The following is a 22,722-nucleotide window of genomic DNA, read 5'->3' as shown; positions in this document are numbered from 1 at the left end:
CAGAGTTCCCAGGTCAAGGAGAAAATATTACAAGAAGTCAGAAAGAAACAATTCAAGTGGAAACATAATCAGGATAACACAGAACTTAGCAGCTTATACCCTAAAGGATCAGATGGCTTGGAATATGATATTCCAGAGGTCAAAGGAAATAGGATTAAAACCAAGAATCACTTATATAGCAAAACTGAGTCTCATACTTCAGAAGGAAAAGTGGAACATCAATGAAATAGAGGACTTCCAAGCATTCCTGGTGAAAAGATCAGAGCTGAATAGAAAATCTGACTCAAATACAAGAATCAAGGAAAGCATGAAAAGGTAAACAGGAAAGAGAAACCATAAGGGATCTATTAAATTTGAATTGCTTACATTCCTACATGGAAAAGATGATATTTATAACTCACAAGACATTTCTCAGTAACTGGATAGCTGGATGGAATATATACATAAGTTGGATGGAATATATACATACATATATGTGTGTATATGTATATGTATGTATATAGAGACAGAGAGAGACAGATAGCACAGAATGAGTTGAATATGAAGGGATGATATCTAAAGAAAGAAAATTAAGCATTAGGAGGAACATACTAGGAGAAAGAGAAAGGGTGAGGTAGAATGTAGTAAACCTCACATAAAAAAGGCAATAAAGAGTTTTAACAATCAAGGAGAAGATGAGAGGGAATAATTAAGCCTTACTTTCATCAGATTGGGTTTCAGGCGGAAATGACATATACACTTAATTGGGTATGGAAGTTTATCTTACCATACAGAAAAGCAGGAAGGAAGGGAATAAGACAGAGGAGATAATAGAAGGGACGGCAGATTGGGAGAAGGGGTAACTGGAAGGAAACACATTGGTAGAGGGACAGGTCAAAGGAGAGAACAGAATAGAGAGCAGAGATAGGAAAGAGGGAAATATAGTTAGTCTTACACAACATGACTGTTATGGAAATGTTTTGCATGACTACACATGTATAACCTTTATTGAATTCCTTGCCTTCTCAATGAGGGTAGAAGGGAGAAGTGGAGGGCAGGACAGGATAAAGGGAAATATAATTAGTTTTTCACAATATAACTGCTTTGGTAGTGTTTTACATGACTACACATGTATCACTTTATCGAACTGCTTGTCTTCTCAATGAGGGGTAGATGGGGAGAGGGGAAGGGAGAGAATATGGAACTCAAAGCTTTAAAAAATGAATGTAAAAAAATTGTTTTTACATGAAACTAGGAAATAAAATATATGGTCAATGGAGTATAGAAATCTATCTTTCCCTACAGGAAAATAAAAGGGAGGGTAGATTGGAGGAAAGGGTAATCAGAATATACGCTGTCCCGGGGTGGGGGGAGCGGGGAGACAGGGAGGAAATTTGAAATTATAAATTTTGTGGAAGTGAATGTTGAAAACTGAAAATAAATCTTTTTAAAAAAAAAAATAACTTTGGGGGTAAGAATTGATGGTGTAATTTTGCTGATGCCTTCCATAGCATATACTTTCTGCATTGTGTTCTCATACAGCAGAGACTGAAGACTAGGTCCATTAGTCAGATGGACACAGGAATCATGATGCTATTTTGTAGTATGTGAGGGGACCACATAATCCTCTTAACCAAGACAACACAAGCATTTCTTCAGGGTGTCAGTCAGAGTGTTATGATCCCATGCACCAGGTAAAATAGGGAACACTGGATGAGTGGTAATATGGATTGAGCCCCAGTATTAAATGGACCCTGGAATTAAGTTGAATGCATGCGGCTTATGATTTCTAAGCTATTCTAATTCAGATGATTAAGACCTGTAATGGGGAATAGGAACAATGTGGAAGGCATCATCAACTCTTCAGTAGAGCACAGATTCTACTGAATGGAAAGTAGCTGACACCAAGCCTCATCAAGAATTAGTTAGTCTTATTAAGTCTACTATGTTCCAGGGACTATACTAAGCACTTGGGATGCCATCAAAGAATTCATAGTCTAACAGGAAAGACAACACGAAAATAACTACATACAAACAAGTTATATACAGAATAAATGGGGGCAGGGGGAGAGGGGAGAATCAACAGAGTAAAGGCATTGGAATTAAGAGGGATCTGAAAAAGTTTCTTGTAAAAAGTGGAATTTTATCTGGGATTGAAAGAAAGCCAAGAAAACACGAAGGCAGAAATGAGAAGAAATAGCATTCCAAACATGGGGGACAACAAATGAAAAGGTCTAGAATTAGGAAATAGTGTCTTGTGCCAGACAATGAAGAGTCAAGGATAACACATAGGCTTCAAGGCTGGAAGACTGAAAGGATGGTGCTACTGACTGTCTTTTTCCTTCACACTATGCCCATCTAATCATTCATAGGGAACAGAGCTGGTGATAAAAATACAAAAAAAGGATTAAAGAAGGTGAGGGATACTGCTAAGCCTATTTCCATTGCTTCAAATACCTGCAGATTTGCTAACTAATGAGGAAAGTCGCACTTTTAAAAATGTGTATCTTTTTATTTTAATGCTTAAGTACTAAAGTGGCTTTCAATTTGATTTTACCACAATGCTTATTATATCTTAAACCTTGAACCTGGTCAGATTGGCCTGTTTTAGGCCAATTAGAATGGATGATCATTTTTCTGTTACATTACAGAACGCTTCTTCTAGCTACTTCATCAGGATAGACAGCCTCAAGCATCCTTAACAACTCTTGAATTTCTGTGATTCTGGGATAGTAAGCTCAGCAGTAGGACTCAATTCTAACTACTACCAAAGCTCTTTGAATTCAGACATGTAACTTCAAATCCAGTTCTCTTTTGACTATAAACCAAACTGCCACTTTTCATGTTTTTTATCCCATGATCTAAAGACTAATTTAGATGTGGATAGAAATTAAATGGTAGGATTGGCATGGTTCAACTGTATGAACATGGTCACGAAATTTCAAATAACCTATTTTATCTTCAAAACTGAGATATTCACTATAGGTTATAAAATTAAACCACTTATGAAAAGTAAGTCATCAAAATAAAGGAAAATAAAAGTGATGTTTTTAAAAGAAAATTTTCTAATCAAAAATTGCAGAAAGTGTAATAATAAAATCCTACATTTCTTTGTCCAAACTGTAGTCTAATACCAGCTGAAGGATATTAAAAAAAAACAATGTTACACTGGAAGCTTGACTACGGAATAAGTACAGAGCTAGACAAAAACTAACTGACTGTGAAAAGCAGTAAAGAAAAAATCTTTTTATGATCACACTAATAAAATAACCTTTTTACTTCTTTCCAATTTGCAAATCATTTCAATATAGCACAAAGTATCTTGCAAATTTGATTTGTTATGGAAGAAAGTATTAAAGTAGTATGTGAAACTATAGACAAAGAAAAATATGTTATATTCTCTTACACTGTGAGTACAAAAAAGGATGAGTATTTTACACTTATTTTTGTTCCGTTTTCTAATCAATCTCAAATCTATATAATCATGTCTACTGTACAAAGAGATAGTTTAACGCATCCAAGAAACTGTCAAATTTAAATTTACAGTCTTTCATCAGAGCAACAACTCAAACAATCACAGAATACAGCGAATGAGTGTTATACTGCCATTAACTTATTCACTGCTGAAGATTCTGATGCTAATGTGTTTTTTTGAGAAAAAGGAAAAGTTAAGAAAAAGTAAATTAGGTAAGACCTCATTATTGGAAATGTAGGTATACCAGAAATAAAATATGAAGAAATGAAAACATAATTAAATCTTCTAATTTTCAAATAGATAATTAAAATTCAGTTAATTTTCCAGTCTATCTTTATGTTAATTTTTCAAAACTGAACATTCAAAATGAGAAAAGTTGACTTACACATACAGTTAAATGAGTATCATGACATTCAATATTGTCTGAAGGACAAATTCTGCATGGAACCTCCTGAATTATATTTTTTACATATAATTACTCGAATCTTAATAACTTAAGAGGTAAGATATCAAACTCAAAAGCATAGTAAACAAAATGAAAGAAAAAAGAAAAAAATTAAAATACAGGGGGGCTACAGACTAAGATTATTTCTCCAATTTTTCTCTGACACGCAAGATTTTTTAACTTTATAGCTATTTTCCCAAGCACAGTAAAAGATTCTTTCACATAATTTAAAATATTTACCAGATTTGAGATTGATTTTTTTCCATGTTGGTAACAAATTTCCTCTTCAATACAGATAATAAGCTTCTCTGCAACTTCTAATCTTAGAGAGCTGTCTGGCTCAATCAGATTTTAAGTGATTTATTCAGGGTCACACATTCACTATATGTTAAAGTGGGACTCGAACCCAGGTCTCTCTGATGTTGGTTCTCTTTTCACTACACCTCACTGGCTATACCTATTCCCAGTTTGATTTTTTTTTAATTAAGGGGCCATCCCTTGGCTCTCTTCTTAAACAGCCCTAGTCACTGAATGGACATTGCCTTGGTCAAAATGAGAACTTGGAAAGACCTTAGCCTAAAAAGGACAAAGTCTCCCACTGCATCTTGGTTCACCCCCAGTTGTCCTGATCTATAGCTGGCCACTGGACCCAAATGGCTCCAGAGGAGTATGTGAGGCTGGTGACTTTGCACAACTCTCCCTCAATTCATGGCATCATCTTCCTGATGACTTGGTCCTCTTAGAGTATAAAGGACATACCACACACATATGTTTCTGGTGTATGTAAAGAATATACCATAAAAAAGTCTAGAAATACAATAACAGTATAGAGAATAAATTCTTTGCAGAAGTAATATTATCTGTTACGGCTCTCAAACCTCATTCATTACTGAATGCACAGAAATTCAATACTTACAAGAGAAAAATGTATCCTACTTGTGATTTTTTTAGTCTCTATTTAAAAATCTAGAGTATCCTTCTAATTCAAACAATTTAATAATTTTTCATCGAATTACCTGTCCAAAGGAACCCTTTCCTATTAAAGAGTCAATTTCATAACGATCCATCCACTTTTCCCCATTTTTTACAATATAATCATAGTTATCATCATCGTAGCCGTCATTGTAAACTTTCCGCTCCTTTTTATGACTAGAATCATCTCCTTGACCCTGTTGATGTCTTCGCTTCTTTTTTGCATAGTAAACCTGAAATTCAAGATACATAATTATATTTTTGCATTACTAAGTATGCAAATCACTTAGATAATAATTTATAAGAAATTGATGAGTACAACTATCAACAAAAATGGATTCATGTACTACAGATTCATTTCTTCAAAAACAATGAAATGCTTACTCTATTCTTATGCTGAGTGAGCTAAAGTTTAAATAAGAACCGATTTCTGCATTCATTGAGCCTATATCCTATTCAATACAAATGCAGTAAATACTCTTAACAGTTATTTTTCTTATAAGTTACTAAGACAAAGAATATGCAAAAAAGCATCTGCAAAAACAGATAAGTCATTCAGAAGATACTACAGCTTGTGCTATTATGCTTTCAAAATATCAACTAAATTGCTGTGAGAAAACATGAAATGTTTCTGCATCCAAAAAATAATTAAAATGACTGTATTTTCAGATTAATAAAAGTCAAAACAATCTGCACAGATGACAATAATGAATGCAAGATCATTTATTTCATTTAGAAAAGTTTCTTATTTAATTTTATCATACTCCACTGCCACAAAAATAAAACAGTAACATCATTCAATAAGATCAAAATGTCATAAAATGTATAAATACACTACTATCACTCCTCTAGCCACATTGTTCCATACCTTTCCTCATTCCTCTACTCCAAAAAGCTCATCTACTAAAGGTAGGCCTTTAATACAAATGAATTATAGGATTAAATTTCTATAGGAAAATATGTATGCATGTTTGTATGTATGTGTGTGTGTGTGTGTGTGTGTGTGTGTGTGTGTGTGTGTATGAATGAATGAAACAAATCCATTTTCTTAAAGGAACATTCATTCAACAACCAATCACTAAGCCAGGATTAAAGTAGAAAGCAAGGAGACATTATGTTCTAAAGGTAAATGACAGAATCTAAAGTATGTAACAGGTAATGTCTGACAATATCTAACAGATGTAATCTGAAGAGTCAAAGTAGGGATAAAAATAATTGAAAGGATCATAGATTTAGAGCTGGCACAGATCTCAGAAGCTGCATAATAGAACCTACTCATTTTAAAGATGAGCAAAGAGAAACCCAGGAAGGATATTTGACTTGTCCAAGGAATAACTTGTGAGAAAAAGCATTTAAACGTTAAACCTCTGACTCCACTATAATATATTGCCTTACATAACTAAATATTAATTTTTTTATTAACTCATGGAGTGTAACTGTCATTCTTTACTAAGGCTTTCAAATTCATCATCAATATGACAATTAGGAAAAACTTTGTAGCCTCCATTACACACAAAATGGGCAAAATGTGAACCTCTTTACCAGAATCATGTGGGTGTCAAATAAATAATTTACTTACCTCATTAATATGTTTGTATGTTTTGATCAAGTCAACAGAGAGTTTCCTCAGAGGAGCAGTTGCTGGATCACGGAAGGTTTGGGGCATCCGTCTCTGTAACATGACAATATCAGGTATCACCTTAAATAGACAGAAAAGACTAGTACTTTTAACTAAACTACATTAACTATACCCACAATTGAAAATTAAAATTCATGTATGTGCATGTCTGTGCATATGAATATGAGAGCAATTATTATTTTGCTATTATATTAACACCCAATAATTAAATTAGGATTAAGACTTTTTCTCCTTTATTTAGGGCCCAGCCTCTGTAGGTCAGTCAGTCTCTGAAGGACATAGTAGATTGATAAGATGTCCCTAACCCTCAAAGAACATGCTAACCCTAACTCCATCCAACTAGGAGACCTTGTTTATGTTTAAAGCACAAACAGAATCTAACCTAGGTGAATTCTCATCCCAAGAAAATGAGCCCCTGGCCTTGCACCTTTCCACTGGAGTCTAGGGGGACCCAGCTCATGAATGAGAAAACCAGTAAGAGTGGTTTGAGAGGAGATGAAATCCTCTGTCCAGATTGCTGGAGGTGGCTAAGTCTCATGATCAAGCTACAATCTCAGCAGGAGGAGCTGAAGACTTCTAGCCTACCTCCTTATTAAATGTCCACCAATTAAGGTTCATTCCTCTTGTTTAGGGCATCCCCTTTTACAAAGGTATTTAAAGCATTCGGTGTCTCCATGGTTTGTCTTTGGTTACTGAGAGAAACCAATGACCATCAATTTATTGATTATTAGCTAGTCTAACTAATAAGTTATTAATTACCCTGTAACTCTGTCTGTTTCTTGGGGTTTTCATTCATCACAAATACAAACATACACATGTTTCTAAGGCAACTGGTTCAGCATTTAATTTAATTCAGTCATCTAAATGTGTTAGCTGACAATGTTCCTTGCTGCTCTCACAACCCTGCAGCACTGAGAATATAACCCAAGTCCCAATAGAGATTGGATAATATGAGCTACTGTGGACTTCTTCACTAGTAACGGCAACATCTTCCCTCTGTTCAGATCCCTGAACAAAGTAATCATCTAGAACCAGCTAGTATTAGAAAATCTTATTACAGAGACTACATGCAGCTCTGTGACAAAGATTATTTGCCAACCATACAACACAGTAACCTAGTATATACTAAACTTTCCTTACCTACAGCTAAATAGGACTTTGTGGAAAGGTAATTAGTGGGCTCTGATTAGGGCACCTGGTATATGAGATATACAGGGAAATAATCCTAATTATGTAAGAACAAAAAGCTCTTCTTCAGTGGCTAACTGGTCAGCAACAATTCCCAAAGAAACAATGATAACCAATTAGCAATAATATAAAATGTTATTATGAATAACCAATAATAAGAAATTCAAAACAAATTTTTAAAAATGGGAATAGCCAATATTAAAGGTTATAAAAATACAAAATACAATACAGTGTTGGTGGAGCTTTGATCATTCTAAGGAGCAATTTTGGATTAAGACTAAGAAGATGACTATAGCTTTTGACTCAAGACCTCACAAGTAATCAGGTACTCTTAAATTATACTAAAATATTTATGGGTACATATTCTGAAGAAATTTTAAAAAATGGAAACAGATCAGATATCCAATCATGTGGGAATGGCTAAACACTGTAAATATATTCATGTAAAGGAAAACTATTTCACACAGTGACTATGAAGAATACAGACCAATGTAGGGAAAATTATATGAATTAATAGAAAATTAAGTAAATAGAACTGGAAGAGGAATATACGCAATGATTTCAATGATGTAAATGGAAAGAACAACAAAAAAGAAACTGAAGGTTGTATAATTATGAGTAAGCTTGGCCTCAAAGGAGAAAGGAGAATATATATCTCCCTGTCTTCTTTGCAGAGGTAAGGATGGAATAAGGAACACTGCAAACATGGCCAGATTTAGTTAATATGTTGGCAAGTTTGGGGGAACTTTTTTTTTTTATTATTTGTTACAGAAGATGGATCTATGGAAAGAGAGAAGGAGAGGAAAATGTTTAAAAATGACATAAAAATGAAAAATGTCAATACCAAAAAAAATTTTAATGCAATGTATACATATCAGGCCATCAAATAGATATATTATTTTAATAAAATGACATTGTGACATTTCCAAATGGTAGTTGACTCTAAGGCTTTCCACAAAAAGCCACTTGACAAATTTCAAGGGCCTATCAAGCAGATTATGACTGTAAAGGAAGCCTGGGAAAGGTGTACAATATTGTACCCAAGTATTTCCAGTCTAAAACTTTCCTCTCCTGTTATTGAAGCAATACAATTTTCTTGATGTCCATGAAAATGGGTCAAGTTTCCATTTTATCAACACTATTTCAACTATTTAATACCACACTTTTTCTACACAGGATGAAGATGCCATTTCAATCACAGCATGGGTGCAATGAACTGATCTGGTGAGAGAAGAAAGACTTTATTCTTCTAGTTGTCCCTCTTTTACCCAAGTTTCTAGAAATGAAGCTAGGGGTCAGTGTTTCTGTTCAGTGTATTTTTGTTTTCAGTTTCTGGTACCAGAGTGACCCCTGTGGCCCCAGTAGTTTGAGCCATACCTTGGAAGCAGAATTACAGGTATAATGGTGCAATCAGCCAGTCCAACACAGAAGCCTTGAGAAGCAAGGAAGCATGGGACTTGGAACAGAGACTGAGCTAAACAGTAAGCCTAATTTCTCTTCCCAAAAGACTGAAGTGGTGTAAATGAAGGGATAGAGAGGAGTTAGAGGGGATGGTTACTCCTCCTATGTATTGGAAGAATAAGATTATATTATCTGATACAAATATTCCTTTTTAAACACTACTCCACCTGTTAGTGGCTAATGGAACTGGGTACAGGGAACCATCCCCTACACTTAAGAGGAATGCCATCAACGGGGACTAGAGCTATTTGCAGAGAGCCTAGACATATCCAATCTGCCTTAAAAGATACTGGAAAATCCTGGGGGTGGGGTGAAATCTAAACTACCAGCCTTCCAGGCAGTAAGGGCCATGGCAGTCTGTTATATGTGGGACTTTGTCTGGGATAAAATTTGGCCCTTCACTTTATTGGGTACTCCTAGAAAAATTTCTCTGTCTAGGACTTTTGATTCTAGATACTCTAGACCTTAAGGTACAAGAGAAATTTGGCAATATGTTCAGGTTGCAAATATAATAGTGATTTTTCTTTCCAGTGAGTGTTCCCTCATAAGTCATTCCATTCCATTAGTGTAATTTTGCAAACATGTTATTTTCGATAAAACATGCATTTTAAATATAGTGATATGTTCTGTTATGTACTGAGTCTTGTGTAAGCACCTATACAGTATTGTTAAGATTGCTATTCTCTAGTAAAAAATGTTAATATTTTTGTTTTTTGAATTTAAGCAAACCTAGAAAGCTTGTCTTTTGTGAAAGCAAAATGCTCCACATTTTCTTAGGGTGCCTAAAATCCCAAAGTAGCTGACATTCTTTACTACTTCTTTTCTTATCCTGATGACTGAGTTTATAATTCCATTTGGTTTGCTCTAACAATGGCAAGGCTCCATGGTAGAATTTTGGGTATCCTTTCGGACAAAAAAAAAAAAAAACCTCAAGAGTAAAAACAGGGGATGACCTATGCTACAGTGACCCCTAAAGGATTTTAAGTGTGCCCTATGTAAAAAGGGACAGGTTTTGGTCTGGTGTCCTTATCTATGTAGAAATGGACACTTTCTGCACAGCCCCGAGGTGGGGCTTAAGCATTGAGGGAATCTTTGGAAAATTTTCCACCTAGAATAGTTGTTATTTGAGAAAAAGGATATGACCTCAAGTCCCAAACTGCTATAGAGATAAGTTCAATGTAGTTTGGAAAGTTCAGTATGGATCAGACTTCTGTTCAAGACAGAAGTCAGTTTTATCTTTGATCTTTCTTTGGCTTGTGGATTGAGAAAGGCTCTGTAAGCCTAAAGCGAAGCAAACTGAGATACTGTAAACTTTGTAAAATGCTCTGTGTTTTGTCAGCTTATTTGGAAAATGTTTCTTATTCAATGAAATGTGCAAAACTTTGTATATGGTGCTAGTAATGATTTTCATCTGTACATTTGTAATTTCACAAGATAGTATAACACTGACTATTTTGAGACTTTACTGTATGGCACTGAGAAAGGAAGTAAAAGGACATTGCTTCTTCCTCCCCAGAGATCAAAGAGAAAAAAACTGAATTTGGGTCAAGAATTGAGTAAAACAAAAAAGAAAAAAGAAAAACACCCCTGAGCATATGCCAAGATGGCAAAAATCAAAGTGGGAAATATGCAATCCAGGCTTCTCTGAGCATTTCTAAATCTAAAAGTTTTTCGAAACAAAACACTATTTCAGGTTAATCTCCCTTACAAAGAAGCTCAAAGAACACCAGGCTCTAAGAACACTCAAGGTTCTAAGCAAAAATGAAGTATTCTTTAATTTTAAAAATAAAAAAAAAGAAAGGGAAGAAGGGCTTCAGACTGGAACATCAGTTCACTGTTGTTGGAGTATGTCACATGTCCCTACTTTTTCCTTCTATAACAAATTTCTATGATCAATAGCAAGTGACCAGTAAAACATGTGAGCCCTTCTGTGTAATCTTACTGGGAAATCTAATACTATTTTTATCTGGAATTAGAACATGTTCAGAAGTCTATGTAAACTACTTAAGAGTCACCTTAAAATATCCCCATTGTTTAAAAGGATTTTAAAAGCAGTAGTGTCTTCTCTGTAATCAGTCTCTTACGGTTACTAATGTGAGATTCCATTGCACATTTGACTAAAGCATTTTGTAATATCTAGAAATTCCATAATAATTAACAATTTGGTTTGTTCTAGTACTTTGGGAATTCATATTACTTAAGGACATTTTTATACCAATTAAGTTTTAAGGAATTTTAAATTTAAAAAGGTTTATTTTTGCTTCCAAGTGAAAAAAGGACTATCATTTTAAAAGTTTTCCACTAATTTTCTTTATAAAAGTTTAGTGACTCTGTTAACATAAGGATAAATTTTAAACTGTTTTAAAAGAAAAAGAAATATTTTTAGAAGAAATGTTTTCAAAGAAAAAAGGGGGTAAAGCCTACTAAATTTTCATTTTCAAGATCATGTATTATTAAATTAATATGTAATGATCTATAAAACAGAAAAGATCTTGCTATTTTAATCTGAACTTGTGGTTATTCCATGGCCTAAGCAAAAGTTAAAATTAGAGTTTGAACTTATTAATAATTTAATTTCTAAAGTTTCTCTTCCAGAGTGAATATAATCAGAAAATGATAAACAAGCCTGTGAAACAATGATGAACATCTAGTGAAAAGCAATAACTTGTGAGCTCTCTTGTCTATGGTAGAAATATAAAGGAAAGTGAAATAAGTCTGAATAATGGGCTCAAGAGGTTTGTAAAGATAAATAAAAGTTTGATTGAAAAGATGGAAAGCAGGGAGGGCAGAGCCAAGATGGCGGAGTAGAAAGACGCACATAGGCTAGCTCTTCCCCCACAGCCCATAAAATACCTGTAAAGAAGAACTCCCAACAAATTCTAGAGCAGCAGAAGCCACAGAACAAAGGAGTGGAGGAGATTTCTATCCCAGAGTGACCTGAAAGACCGACAGGAAAGGTCTGTCGTGCACCAATGCGGAGCAGAGCCCAGCCAAGCCCTGCCTTGGCCATGCGGCAGAGAAAGGAGCAGATCCAAGCAGCTTTCAGGGACAGGATCTCCAGCTGCAGCGCACTTCCCTCAACCCACAGGCGCCAAAGGTCAGTGACAGGGTCTTTTCAGCTGGCCAAGAAGGGAAGAGGGTGTCCCCATAACTTGGGCCCCCTCAGGTGACAGCAGTAGAAGCAGCAGCTGGACAGGGCTCCCAAAGCAGGCAGTAGCCTGCATCCATTGTTGAAGGTCTCATCATAAACCCCTGAGGGAACTGAGCCCTGTGTGGCTGCCCTACCCCCTCCTGAGCAGCTGATCTTAATCTTAATCTCAATCCAAATAGCAGCCCTGCCCTCTCCCTAGCCTAAAGCCCCTGAGGGTTTGGAGCAGCTCATCTGAATCTCAGCCCCCCAGGGCTGGCTTGGGGGAACTGGAGGTGAGGTGGTTGTGGAGAGGAAACTCAAAAGTCAAGTAACTGGCTGGGAAAATGCCCAAAAAAAGGGAAAAAAAATAAGACCATAAAAGATTACTTTCTTGGGGAACAGGTGTCTCCCCCCATCCTTTCAGATGAGGAAGAACAAGGCATACTGTCAGAGGAAGTAAAGGCCTCTGCCTCCAGGGCCTCCAAAGGGAACTTAAACTGGCCTCAGGCAATAGAAGATCTTAAAAAACAAGTTAGCAGCTTACTAAAGGAGAAACAAAAAAATGCTGAGGAAAATAACAGCTTGAAAAAGAGGCTAACTCAATTGGACAAAGAGGTCCAAAAAGCCAATGAGGAGAAGCAGGCGTTAAAAAGCAGAATTAGCCAAATGTAGGAGAAGGTTCAAAAGCTCACTAAACAAAATAATTCATTGAAACAGAGAATTGAGTTCAGGGAAATGAATGACTATGAGTTAAACCAAGTAGTTAGTAAACAAAACCAAAAATTTGAAAAAAAGAAGATAATGTGAAACATCTCATTGGAAAAACAACTGACCTGGAAAATAGACCCAGGAGAAACAATTTAAAAATTATGGGACTACCTGAAAGCCATGATCAAAAAAGGAGCCTAGACATTATCTTCCATGAAATTATCAAGGAAAACTGCCCTGATATTCTAGAATCAGAGGGTAAAAGAAATATTGAAAGAATCCACCAATCACCTCCTGAAAGACACCTAAACAGAGAAACTCATAGGAATACCATGGCCAAATTTCAGAGTTCCCAGATCAAGGAGAAAATACTACAAGCAGCTAGAAAGAAACAATTTGAATACTGAGGAAATCAGGATAACACAGGATCTGGAAGCTTCAACATTAAGGGATAGAAGGGCTTGGAATGGGATATTTCAGAGGTCAAAGGAACTAGGATTGAAACCAAGAATCACCTACCCAGCAAATCTGATATAATAATTCAAGGAAATAAATGGTCATTCAATGATACTGAGGACTTTCAATCATTAATATTGAGGAAAAGATCAGATCAGTATAGAAAATTGGACTTCCCCAGACAAGAATCAAGAGAAGCATGAAAAGGTAAACAGGAAAGAAAAATCATAAAGCTGAACTGTTTACATTACTACATGGAAAGAAAATATTTATACCTCTTGAATCTTTTCTCAGTATTTGGGTAGATGGAGAGATTGTACACACACATACACACACACACACACACACACACACACACACACACACACATACACACACACATAGATAGAGAGTACGGGGTGTGTTGAATCAGAAGAGATGATATCCACACCAAAATAAAATAAAAATTAAGGGGTGAAGGAGGAAAATACCGGAAAGAATAAGGGAGAAATGGAATACGGAAGGCTATAACTCATAAAAGAGATAATAAAAATCTTGTTCAAAGGAGGAGAAAAGGGAGAAGGGGAGTGGGAAAAAATGAAGCTACTCTCTCCACATGTGGCTGAAGGAGGGAATAACATGCTCACTAAATTTGATATGAAAATTTATATCACACCACAGGAAAGTAGGAGGGGAGGCGACAAGTGGGGTGAGGGGAATGTTAGAAGGAAGGGCAAATAGGAAAAGGGAGTCACTAGAAGTAAACACTTTTGAGAAGGGACAAGGTCAATTGTGGGGGAAAAAAATAAGGGAGGATAGAGTAGGACAGAGGACAATATAATTAGTATTACACAACATGATTATTATAGAGGTCTTTTGCAAAACAACACATATTTAGTCTGTATTGAACTGTTTGCCTTCTCAGTGGTGCTGGGGGTGGGGGGAGGGACAGAAGTTGGAATTCAAAGTATTAGCAACAAATGTTGAGAATTTTTATTGCATATAACTGGGAAATAAGAAATACAGGGAACAGGGTATAGAAATTTATCTTGCCCTACAAGAAAAGAGAAAAGATGGGGATAAGGGAAGGATGGGATATGACAGAAGGGAGGGTACATTGAGGAAAGGATTAATCAGAATGCAAGGTATTAGGAAGCAGAGGGAGGGGAGTGATGGGGAGAAATATTGGACATGTTACAAAGTGAGGTAAAAGCAATTAGTATTAAAACAATTGACTGAATTAATTACTGAGAAGAAATGAATGACATCTTTAGTTTGGGGAAAAGAATTTTAGTCTAAATTTCTTAAAGGAAGGTAACCGGGTAAAATTTGGCATTGATGGAAAAGTTAAGGTTTTAATGGTAAATTTGATTTTATGATTGGTATTTAATCAGGAACTAGAACATGTATAGAAAGGCATGTAAACCACTTAAGACTTGCCTCAAAAGATGTTCCTTAGCCAAAGTGAAATTATAATCATATCTGAAACCTGGTTATTGGAACTTGCCATTTTCAGATACCATGGGACTATTAAGTGACTGTTCTTCTGAGTCTGACTCCAGGTCTGGATAGCAAGAAAGGCGGTCTGAGCTTCCAATCCACGATGACAATAAGTCTGTGAGATGCTGGTATGAACTGCAAAAGGTGATCTCATGGGAAGGGTGGGAGAGTGGCTCTTCAGCCTGGGGTGAGGTAGGATTCTCTTGACTCAATTTCCCCACTGACACCTGATACACTTTAAGCCTGACTGAATGCAAGTGATCAATCTAATCCTGCCTGGGATTGACATGAAGTTGGAGAGATATTGTATCCCTGCAATGTCCCTACTCTTGGTGGCAAAAGGTTGTAAGCTTCCTATGGTCAAAAGGTTTATAAGCTTAATATCAGATCTGTTAAATTATAGATTATTAGTAGGGGAACTTCCAAGGTTAAGTCTAAAATTAAGCTATTAGGCACAGAACTTTAGACCAACAACAATAAGTTAGGGTCCTTTAATTCTTAGTAATACTGTAGAGACAATTAGGTCAAGAGTTTGTGAAGTTAGCAACATAAATATTATTTGTGTCTCAGTTTGCTAATGTTTAAAAAAAAAATTCTTTTGTGGTCCATATTGTAAATGCTTTAAAAAGAAGTATCACTTGACCAAAAGTTTGAATTGTTTTATCTGTTATAAACTGTGTTAAAAATGAAAAATAAAATTTAAAAAATAAATAAAAGATATTAGTAATTTTGAAAAAGAAAAAAGAAAATATGGAAAGCAGACAAGGAGGTTGGGGACAAGTGGGGGTCATCCAAGCCCCTCCTATTCCCAGACAGTTGCTCTGGATACCTTTGTAACAGTCTCAGATGGTTTAAGTATGTCAAAAGGGTGTGACGAAGTTTGACAGTATTCTCACACCCACCTCACTTCTAGTCATTTTCTTCCTACTCCTTTTTGGTACTTGTTTGTGTGAGTCTTCTAGGTTCAGTACCCTCCACTTGCAGATGACAGCTCAGGCTGCATACCATCCTCACTGTCCAAGACCATGACCCATCACCCTCTGGACCTGGAGTCCTACTAGCTACAGACCCAACCTCTCCAATGCTGGGACCCTGTGAGGCAGAGACAGCTCTATGTCCAATCTCAGCAGGAAGTAATTTCAGAAGCCGAGACCTTCATCCCTTAACCCAAAAGATCTTGGGTCCCATCTGTTTAAGGGAGGAGGGCATTCCAATTCTAAAACTGCATTTCTCTTTAAAAACCTTGTCAAACTACATCAATTTCTTGTCAAAATTGGCACAGACCTACATCAACTTAAATTACTTGCAAAGAAAAAAGGGGGAGATGTAGAGGACCAGTAATGATGGAGTCCGGAATGTGAGGTACTTGAGACTTGTACTAGCACAAAGGCTAACATTCTCAGGATTGGCTCACCATTCCACTCCTGATAAGCAAGGATGAGATCATCCTGACCCTGATTGTGTACCCCGAGGTTGCTAAGCAGAGAGAACTAAGATATGGAAGTAAAAGATGTAAGCTAAAAAATGTTCTCATGGGAATAACCTTGCTTGCTTGCTTAAGAGAATATATAAATCATGACCCTCAGATCAATAAAGCAGTCATGTACAGACTGCACAGGCTCACCTAGCCCCCACTGCTGTTATCTCTTTCTTTTCTATCACTGCCATGCCTCCAATCTGTCAGTTGCTGGCAGTACCCCAAGAGTTCATAGGTATTTCTAATAGGTAACTATAGGAACAACTTCCTCAAAGAACATCAGTGATGTACACATTGATATAGTCTTGATACTAATATTTCTTCAAAGAAAAGTAAAGAGACCACTGCTTGCTTTACTTGTATTATTACAATTTACTCCTAACGATCAAAACTAATATACAAGCTGAGTCAAAAGAAGACCAGAAACAGAAGGTAATCAAGTTATTTACATTTTACAATGTGTTCTTATTTTTGGTTCTCTATACCTGTTTTTCTTCTATTCTACTCCACTTATCTACCTTTGTTCTTTTTCCAAGCCAGTATTATTTTCATTTTGAACATTACTGATTATTATAGTATCCAATAATGCTAATTATTCCAATTTTTATCACATTCCTTGATAGTCTTTTTTTGTTCCTCTATATTAGTTTTTAAACTTTTTCTATAAAATATCTTCATGATAACTTGAAATTTTTCATTTTATTTTTTTCAGTCAGCAAAAATGTGCCTCACCCATCCCCACCTAGAAAACAAAAGAAGAACAAAATCTTTGAGACAAATATGTACCAAGCATTTAAGTAAAACAAATTTCCTCACTTGGTCAGGTCAAAAAAAAAAAAAAAGTCTCATTCCACATTCTGAGTCCACCTTCATTAGGAGGTAGGCAACATGCTCAGGCCTCTAACTGTTGGTCATTATATTCACCAGATTTCCTAACTCTTTCAAAATTATTTGCCTTTCTGAAATTGTTATCTTTAAATAAATTTTTCTCCTGGTTCCACAGACCTCACTCTATCAGTTCTTAAAAATCTCAGGTTTCTCTGAAACCCTTTATCATTTCTTACAACACAATGGTATTCCATCACATTTGTATACTGTAACTTGTTCAGCTGTTCCTCAATTTATGGGCTCTCCCTCAGATTCCCATGCATTGTTACAAAACATAAATACAAACTAAAAAAACCTAAATATTTTCACACCTCCTTAGGGTTTCTTTTGCTTAGTACTAAGCCTTCGTTTAATCTACTCTTCTTCCCTTCTCTTTCTTCACTATTTCTCTGTTGAAAGAAATGTTTTTCTGTTGGTGTATGTATTCTTTCCTCCTCTGACCAACTCAGATAAGAGGAAGATATGAGTGGCAGCCACTCCCCTTCAAAGCCCATGCCTTCGGTCTAATTAGACTCCTTCTATGACTCCTGGTGATAGCAAGATTCAGAGGGGATCTGTATCACCTCCCCAAACAAGGCTGTCAGCAATTTAGCATTCATGTTTACCTTTTATGTTTTCTAAAATCCTGTATTTGTAAAAGTTTCTCTGCAGCTCTGGTATTTTCATCAAAAATGCTTGTAAGTCAGCTACTTCATTAAAGATCCACTTTGCCCCCTTGTAGAATTACTGTCAATTTTGCTGAGTAAATAAATCTTGGCTAGAAGTGCAAATGTTTTTTTTCTAAGTCCTTCATTTTTTTTAATCATGGTGACTGCTAAATCATGTGTGATTTTGACTGTGGCTCCCATGGTACTTGAATTCTGACTATTTCCAGTATTTTTTTACTTTGATCAAAAAATTCTGGACTTTGGCTATAATGTTCCCAAGATTTTTCATTTGGGGATTTCTTTCAGGAGGTGATAAATTCCTTTTTTTTCCACTTTGCTCTCCTCTTCTAAGAGATCTAGGCAGTTTTCTTTCAAGATTTCTCTAAATACTATAACTAGGCACTTGTTTTGGTTGTGGCCTTCAGGTAAATAATAAATCTTAATTTTTTTTTTCTCCTTGATCTCCAATGAATCTTAATTTTTTTTTTCCTCCATGATTTATTTTAACCATGTGCAATTAGGTACTTTGTACATTCTTTCATTTTTCTTCTGTCTTTTAACTTTGTTTTAATTTTTTCCTGGCTCATGGAATCACTGGCCTCTCTCTGATAAATTCCAATTGGTTCCAGAAATTAGTTAACCTGGAAAAGGTTTCATGTCTTTCTACTTCTGTTATTCTCTTTTCAATTATATCTTCCACAGCTCTCATTTTTTTCCAGTTTCTTCCTCTAAGATTCTCATTTCACTGACAAAATACTTTTTACCTCTTTTTTCCAGCATTCTTGCTACGTCTTATCCAAGAATTCTTGTTGAATTCGTGTCCATGTGTTTTTCTTTAAAAGTTGGACTATACAACTCTGAAGTCATTCCTTCCTTCTGGGTTTGTGTCTTCAGCATTCCCGTCACCACAATTGTTTTTTATTTTGGGATTCTTTTGTCAGCCCAACCTTCCAGTCCACATCCTGACTTCACATTTGATGCTGAAGTTTGATTCTGTGCACTTCTGTAGGGAAAGGACTAAGGCCAGAGGTGGGGAACCTACAGTCTTGAGATGATATGTGGCACTCTAGGTCCAAAGATATATTCTTTTGACTGACTCCAAATTCTTTCATTATGGGGATTTGTTCTGGGAAGTTTGGATTCAGTCAAAGGGTGGCACTGGCGGGCAGAGAGGGGCCACATGTGGCCTGGAGTTTGCAGGTTCCCCACCCATAAGCTAGGCCCTCAGGGTAATCTGATCAATAAAACACTAACTAAACTTTAGACCTGTTAAGGCAAAAGCCTAGTCAGGAATAACAGATACCCGTATAATTCTTTATTTCAGAATGTTACAATTATATTTATATTAATCTCAAATAAGGAGAGAAGATAGTTGCACAAACAAAGGCAAGCAGCCCAGTACAACAAACATCCAAAAGCTACACCAGACTGAATAATGATCCAAAAGTCCAATGAGAAGCCACATCAAATACCCAAAGGCAGCATGAAAGAAAGCTGCCAGAAAAGCTGTTAATAGAAATTAGGTATGAGGCCTCCCAGCATAAACAGAGATGGGAAGGAGATACCTCTCTGCTAAGTCACTGAATTCAGAAACAGTCAAAAGTAAAAAGTTCATTGAAGAAAGCCCCAGCAAGGTAGAGAACCCATACCATAAACCTTGGAAGACAATGAGTGGCAATGCCACCACTCAGACCAGATTACCCCAACACCAAGCTGAGATTCCATAGAGTCCTGAAAATTCAGTGGTCTGAATCACCTACCTCTGAGAGTTAAAGTCAGTGTATGAACCAAGATAACCTAGGTCAAGACCAAATACAGCAACCACCCCAAGCCAAAGGTGCAGGAAGGAGCAGAGCTTGGTCCTAGAACAAAACCCCAAGGTTTCCAAAGTCCTTCAGCCTCTAAGGAAAAAGGGATAAGGAAACTGAAGACAAAATTCCGTGGTGGCTTACTTATATTCAGACATGCCAAAAGATCCAACTTAGATAACTACTAAAAATATGAACTCAAAGGAAAAATTAGTTTTTTCCACAAGGATGACATGAATAACTAGAAGAAATGAAGCAAGAGATTTTAAAAATGAAATAAAAGCCCTAGGAGGAGAGAGATGTGGGATAAAAGAACCAAAAACTGGTGAATCTTACCCAGGTAATAGGCTCCCTGAAAAGTAGACTAAATCAAACAGAAGTCAATGGTTCCATCAGACAGCAAGAAAAAAGCACAAAATTAAAACACCGAAAAAAAAAGAAAATGCAAGCTGAAAAACAGATCAAAGATAGTTTTAAAATCAATGAACTGCTTAAAAACCATAATTTTTAAAAAATTTGTTTTAAGAAATTACAAATGAAAATTGCTGAAAGCTATTATAACTAGAGAGTAAAGAGAAGATTGAAAGAACCCACTGATCACCTCCTTTAAAAAAAACACCAAAAGGAAAAATCCTAGGAATGCCAAAGCCAAAATTCTGAGCTCCAGTGTCACAGAAAAAATACTTCAAGTAGCAATAAAGGACTTAAGTAACAAGTTAGAATAACCTTAGGATCACATAAGACTTAGAAACTTCTGCTATAAATGAGGAGACATCTGGGAATATAATATTCCAACAGGCAAGTGATAAGCTTGCAACCAAGAATCATTTACCCTGCAAAGTTCAGTTTCATCTACAGGGATAAAAATAGATCTTTTTAAGAACTCTTCCAGAACAGTGGCCTATCCAGTATTCCTGTTGCTGAAATGCAAACAAAAGATCTAGAAAAAAATACATATGAGCAACCAGAAATAGCTATATAATGATGAAAAGCTAACATTTTAATAAGGAAAGAACAAGTGTCTCTTCAAAACTTTATATCATCAAAGAATAATGGGAGAAAGGGGCCCATGGTAGGGGAGGGTGCCCAGTGTAGACTTGGTCTGTTCTGAGGGTTTGAAAAAGAAAAAGGAAAGGGAGGATGTAGAAAAGAAGAATGTGTAGTAGTAGCTATTTCTTATAATTGGGGTATGAGAGAAGAGTATACAAATAACGAAGAAAGGTAGAAGGGTCAAGAATCAGATGAACCTCACTTTTAACTGAATCTGTATTTCAGACAAAAAAGGTTGCATACTCATATGAGTACATACATATACATAGTAAAAGTGTAGTACTGAAATGTATCAAACTCAATGTGTAAATTGAAGGGGATAGGGAAAAGATGGTTAAAAGGGAAGATAATAAATTGGGTATGGTGACTTGCTTCAAGTAATCTCTGACACCAAGGAGACTGAGGCTGGTGGGTCAGCCAGTCAGTAAACATTTAGTAAGCATCCAGTGGGTGCCAGGGACTGAGCTAATCACTGGTGATATAGAGAAACAAAGAATCCCTGCCCTCAAGGAGCTTGAGAGTTCTGAACTTTACCTGACTGCTGTCCTGAAAGATGTCCATACTATGTCCAGCATCAATAAATATGGGACCATCAGGCTGTTTGAAAAAGGCAAACTGGCTGAGATAAGAAAAATGGAGCATGTCAAAATTCCTATGCTCATCAATAGTGTTATCCAGACCATAACTGTCTGTTGCACTTGCAGCATGAATTAGAAAGACTCAGTCTCAAAAACATACAAATCCTCAAGAAAAAAATTGGGGAGCTGGGGACAGGAAGAAGAAGGACAGAGAGAACAGACAACACTATGGAGTGAATACCTGCAAACAAAATAAACTTTTAAGATACCAAAGTTGGAGATTTGGGGCAGGGGTGCCTGGCTGAACAAGCTGTTTTATGTGAGCGTAAGGTAGCATTATTGCAACAATAAGAAATTACCAGAGATATTATTTCGGAGAATCAAAGGAAATAGGAACTGTTGCAATATGAAAATGAGCAGAACCAAGAGAACTTATACAATGACAATATTAAAAGAAAAAAAAATAATTTAGAAACTCTGGCCTAAGAAACTGTATGAGGAAGCACGCTACTTATTACCTGACAGAGATCTAACTCAAGGTATGGAAAGAGAAATTCACTTGCGGATAGATTTGCTTTGCTTGACTACGCTAATCTGTAGCAAGGATTATTTTTTCCTTCTATTTCTATATTATCGATAGTGGTATTAAAAAAGAAGAAAAGACCCGGATGAAAGTCTGAAAGAGTACACAAAGGAAAAAGGAAGAAGTTCAGAAGGCAGCAAAGACAAACAAGCAGGATAGTTTTGAAATTAATTTTTTTCAGCAAATAGTATGAACAGAAATTTAGCGATTTCATAAACAAGGAAAATGATCTAAGTATAAATTCACACTATAACATAAATTATAGCAAAAAGGTAAGTTCTCTGTTAAACAACTATGGATAGAGGAAGATTTTATGACCAAACAAGGGATCAGGGAGATCATAAAAGATAAAATATTCTTGATGATTACATAAAAATTGAAAAGTTTTTTTGAATGAACAAATCAATTGCGGCAGAAAGAAAAGTAAGACTGAGTAAAATCTTCACATCACGCATCACTTGACTTCTAAAATCTATTTGAAATAAGTATATCTATGAAACATGGTATGATTCTTCAACAGATAAGTGGTCAGATGATAGTAACAGTTTTTAAAAAATAAGTGCAAATCACCAAGAAGCTTATAAAATAACAGATTTGGAAGTATATTAAAAACTTACTTTTTAGTTTCTCAAGAAATAAATTTCTCCCAAAATATGGTGTGAAAAAAGATCCATATTAGAATATGGGGAAAAAATATTAGGACTTATCTTTATATTCATTTTTGTCTAAAAAGATAAGGAATTTTTTAAAACTAAAATA

At 35.9% G+C, this 22,722-nt stretch overlaps 1 protein-coding gene across 11 annotated transcripts in view; it reads right to left on the bottom strand.

The window, feature by feature from the left end:
- Positions 1 to 22,722, bottom strand: part of DYRK1A (dual specificity tyrosine phosphorylation regulated kinase 1A) — a 211,644-nt gene that overhangs the window by 46,536 nt on the left and 142,386 nt on the right. For 10 of the 11 annotated variants that reach the window (XM_072614980.1, XM_072614973.1, XM_072614976.1 and 7 more), the window contains 2 exons: positions 6,451 to 6,570; positions 4,916 to 5,104 (listed from right to left, as the gene is read on the bottom strand). In XM_072614980.1, coding sequence (XP_072471081.1) covers positions 4,916 to 5,104; positions 6,451 to 6,570 — 309 coding nt within the window. The remainder of the gene's footprint in view (positions 1 to 4,915; positions 5,105 to 6,450; positions 6,571 to 22,722) is intronic. The other variant, XM_072614972.1, reaches the window with a different exon arrangement.

The sequence above is a fragment of the Notamacropus eugenii genome, chromosome 5 (genome assembly GCF_028372415.1).
Source record: "Notamacropus eugenii isolate mMacEug1 chromosome 5, mMacEug1.pri_v2, whole genome shotgun sequence".
Lineage (NCBI taxonomy): Eukaryota > Metazoa > Chordata > Mammalia > Diprotodontia > Macropodidae > Notamacropus > Notamacropus eugenii.
This window is presented reverse-complemented; position numbering and strand designations above follow the sequence as displayed.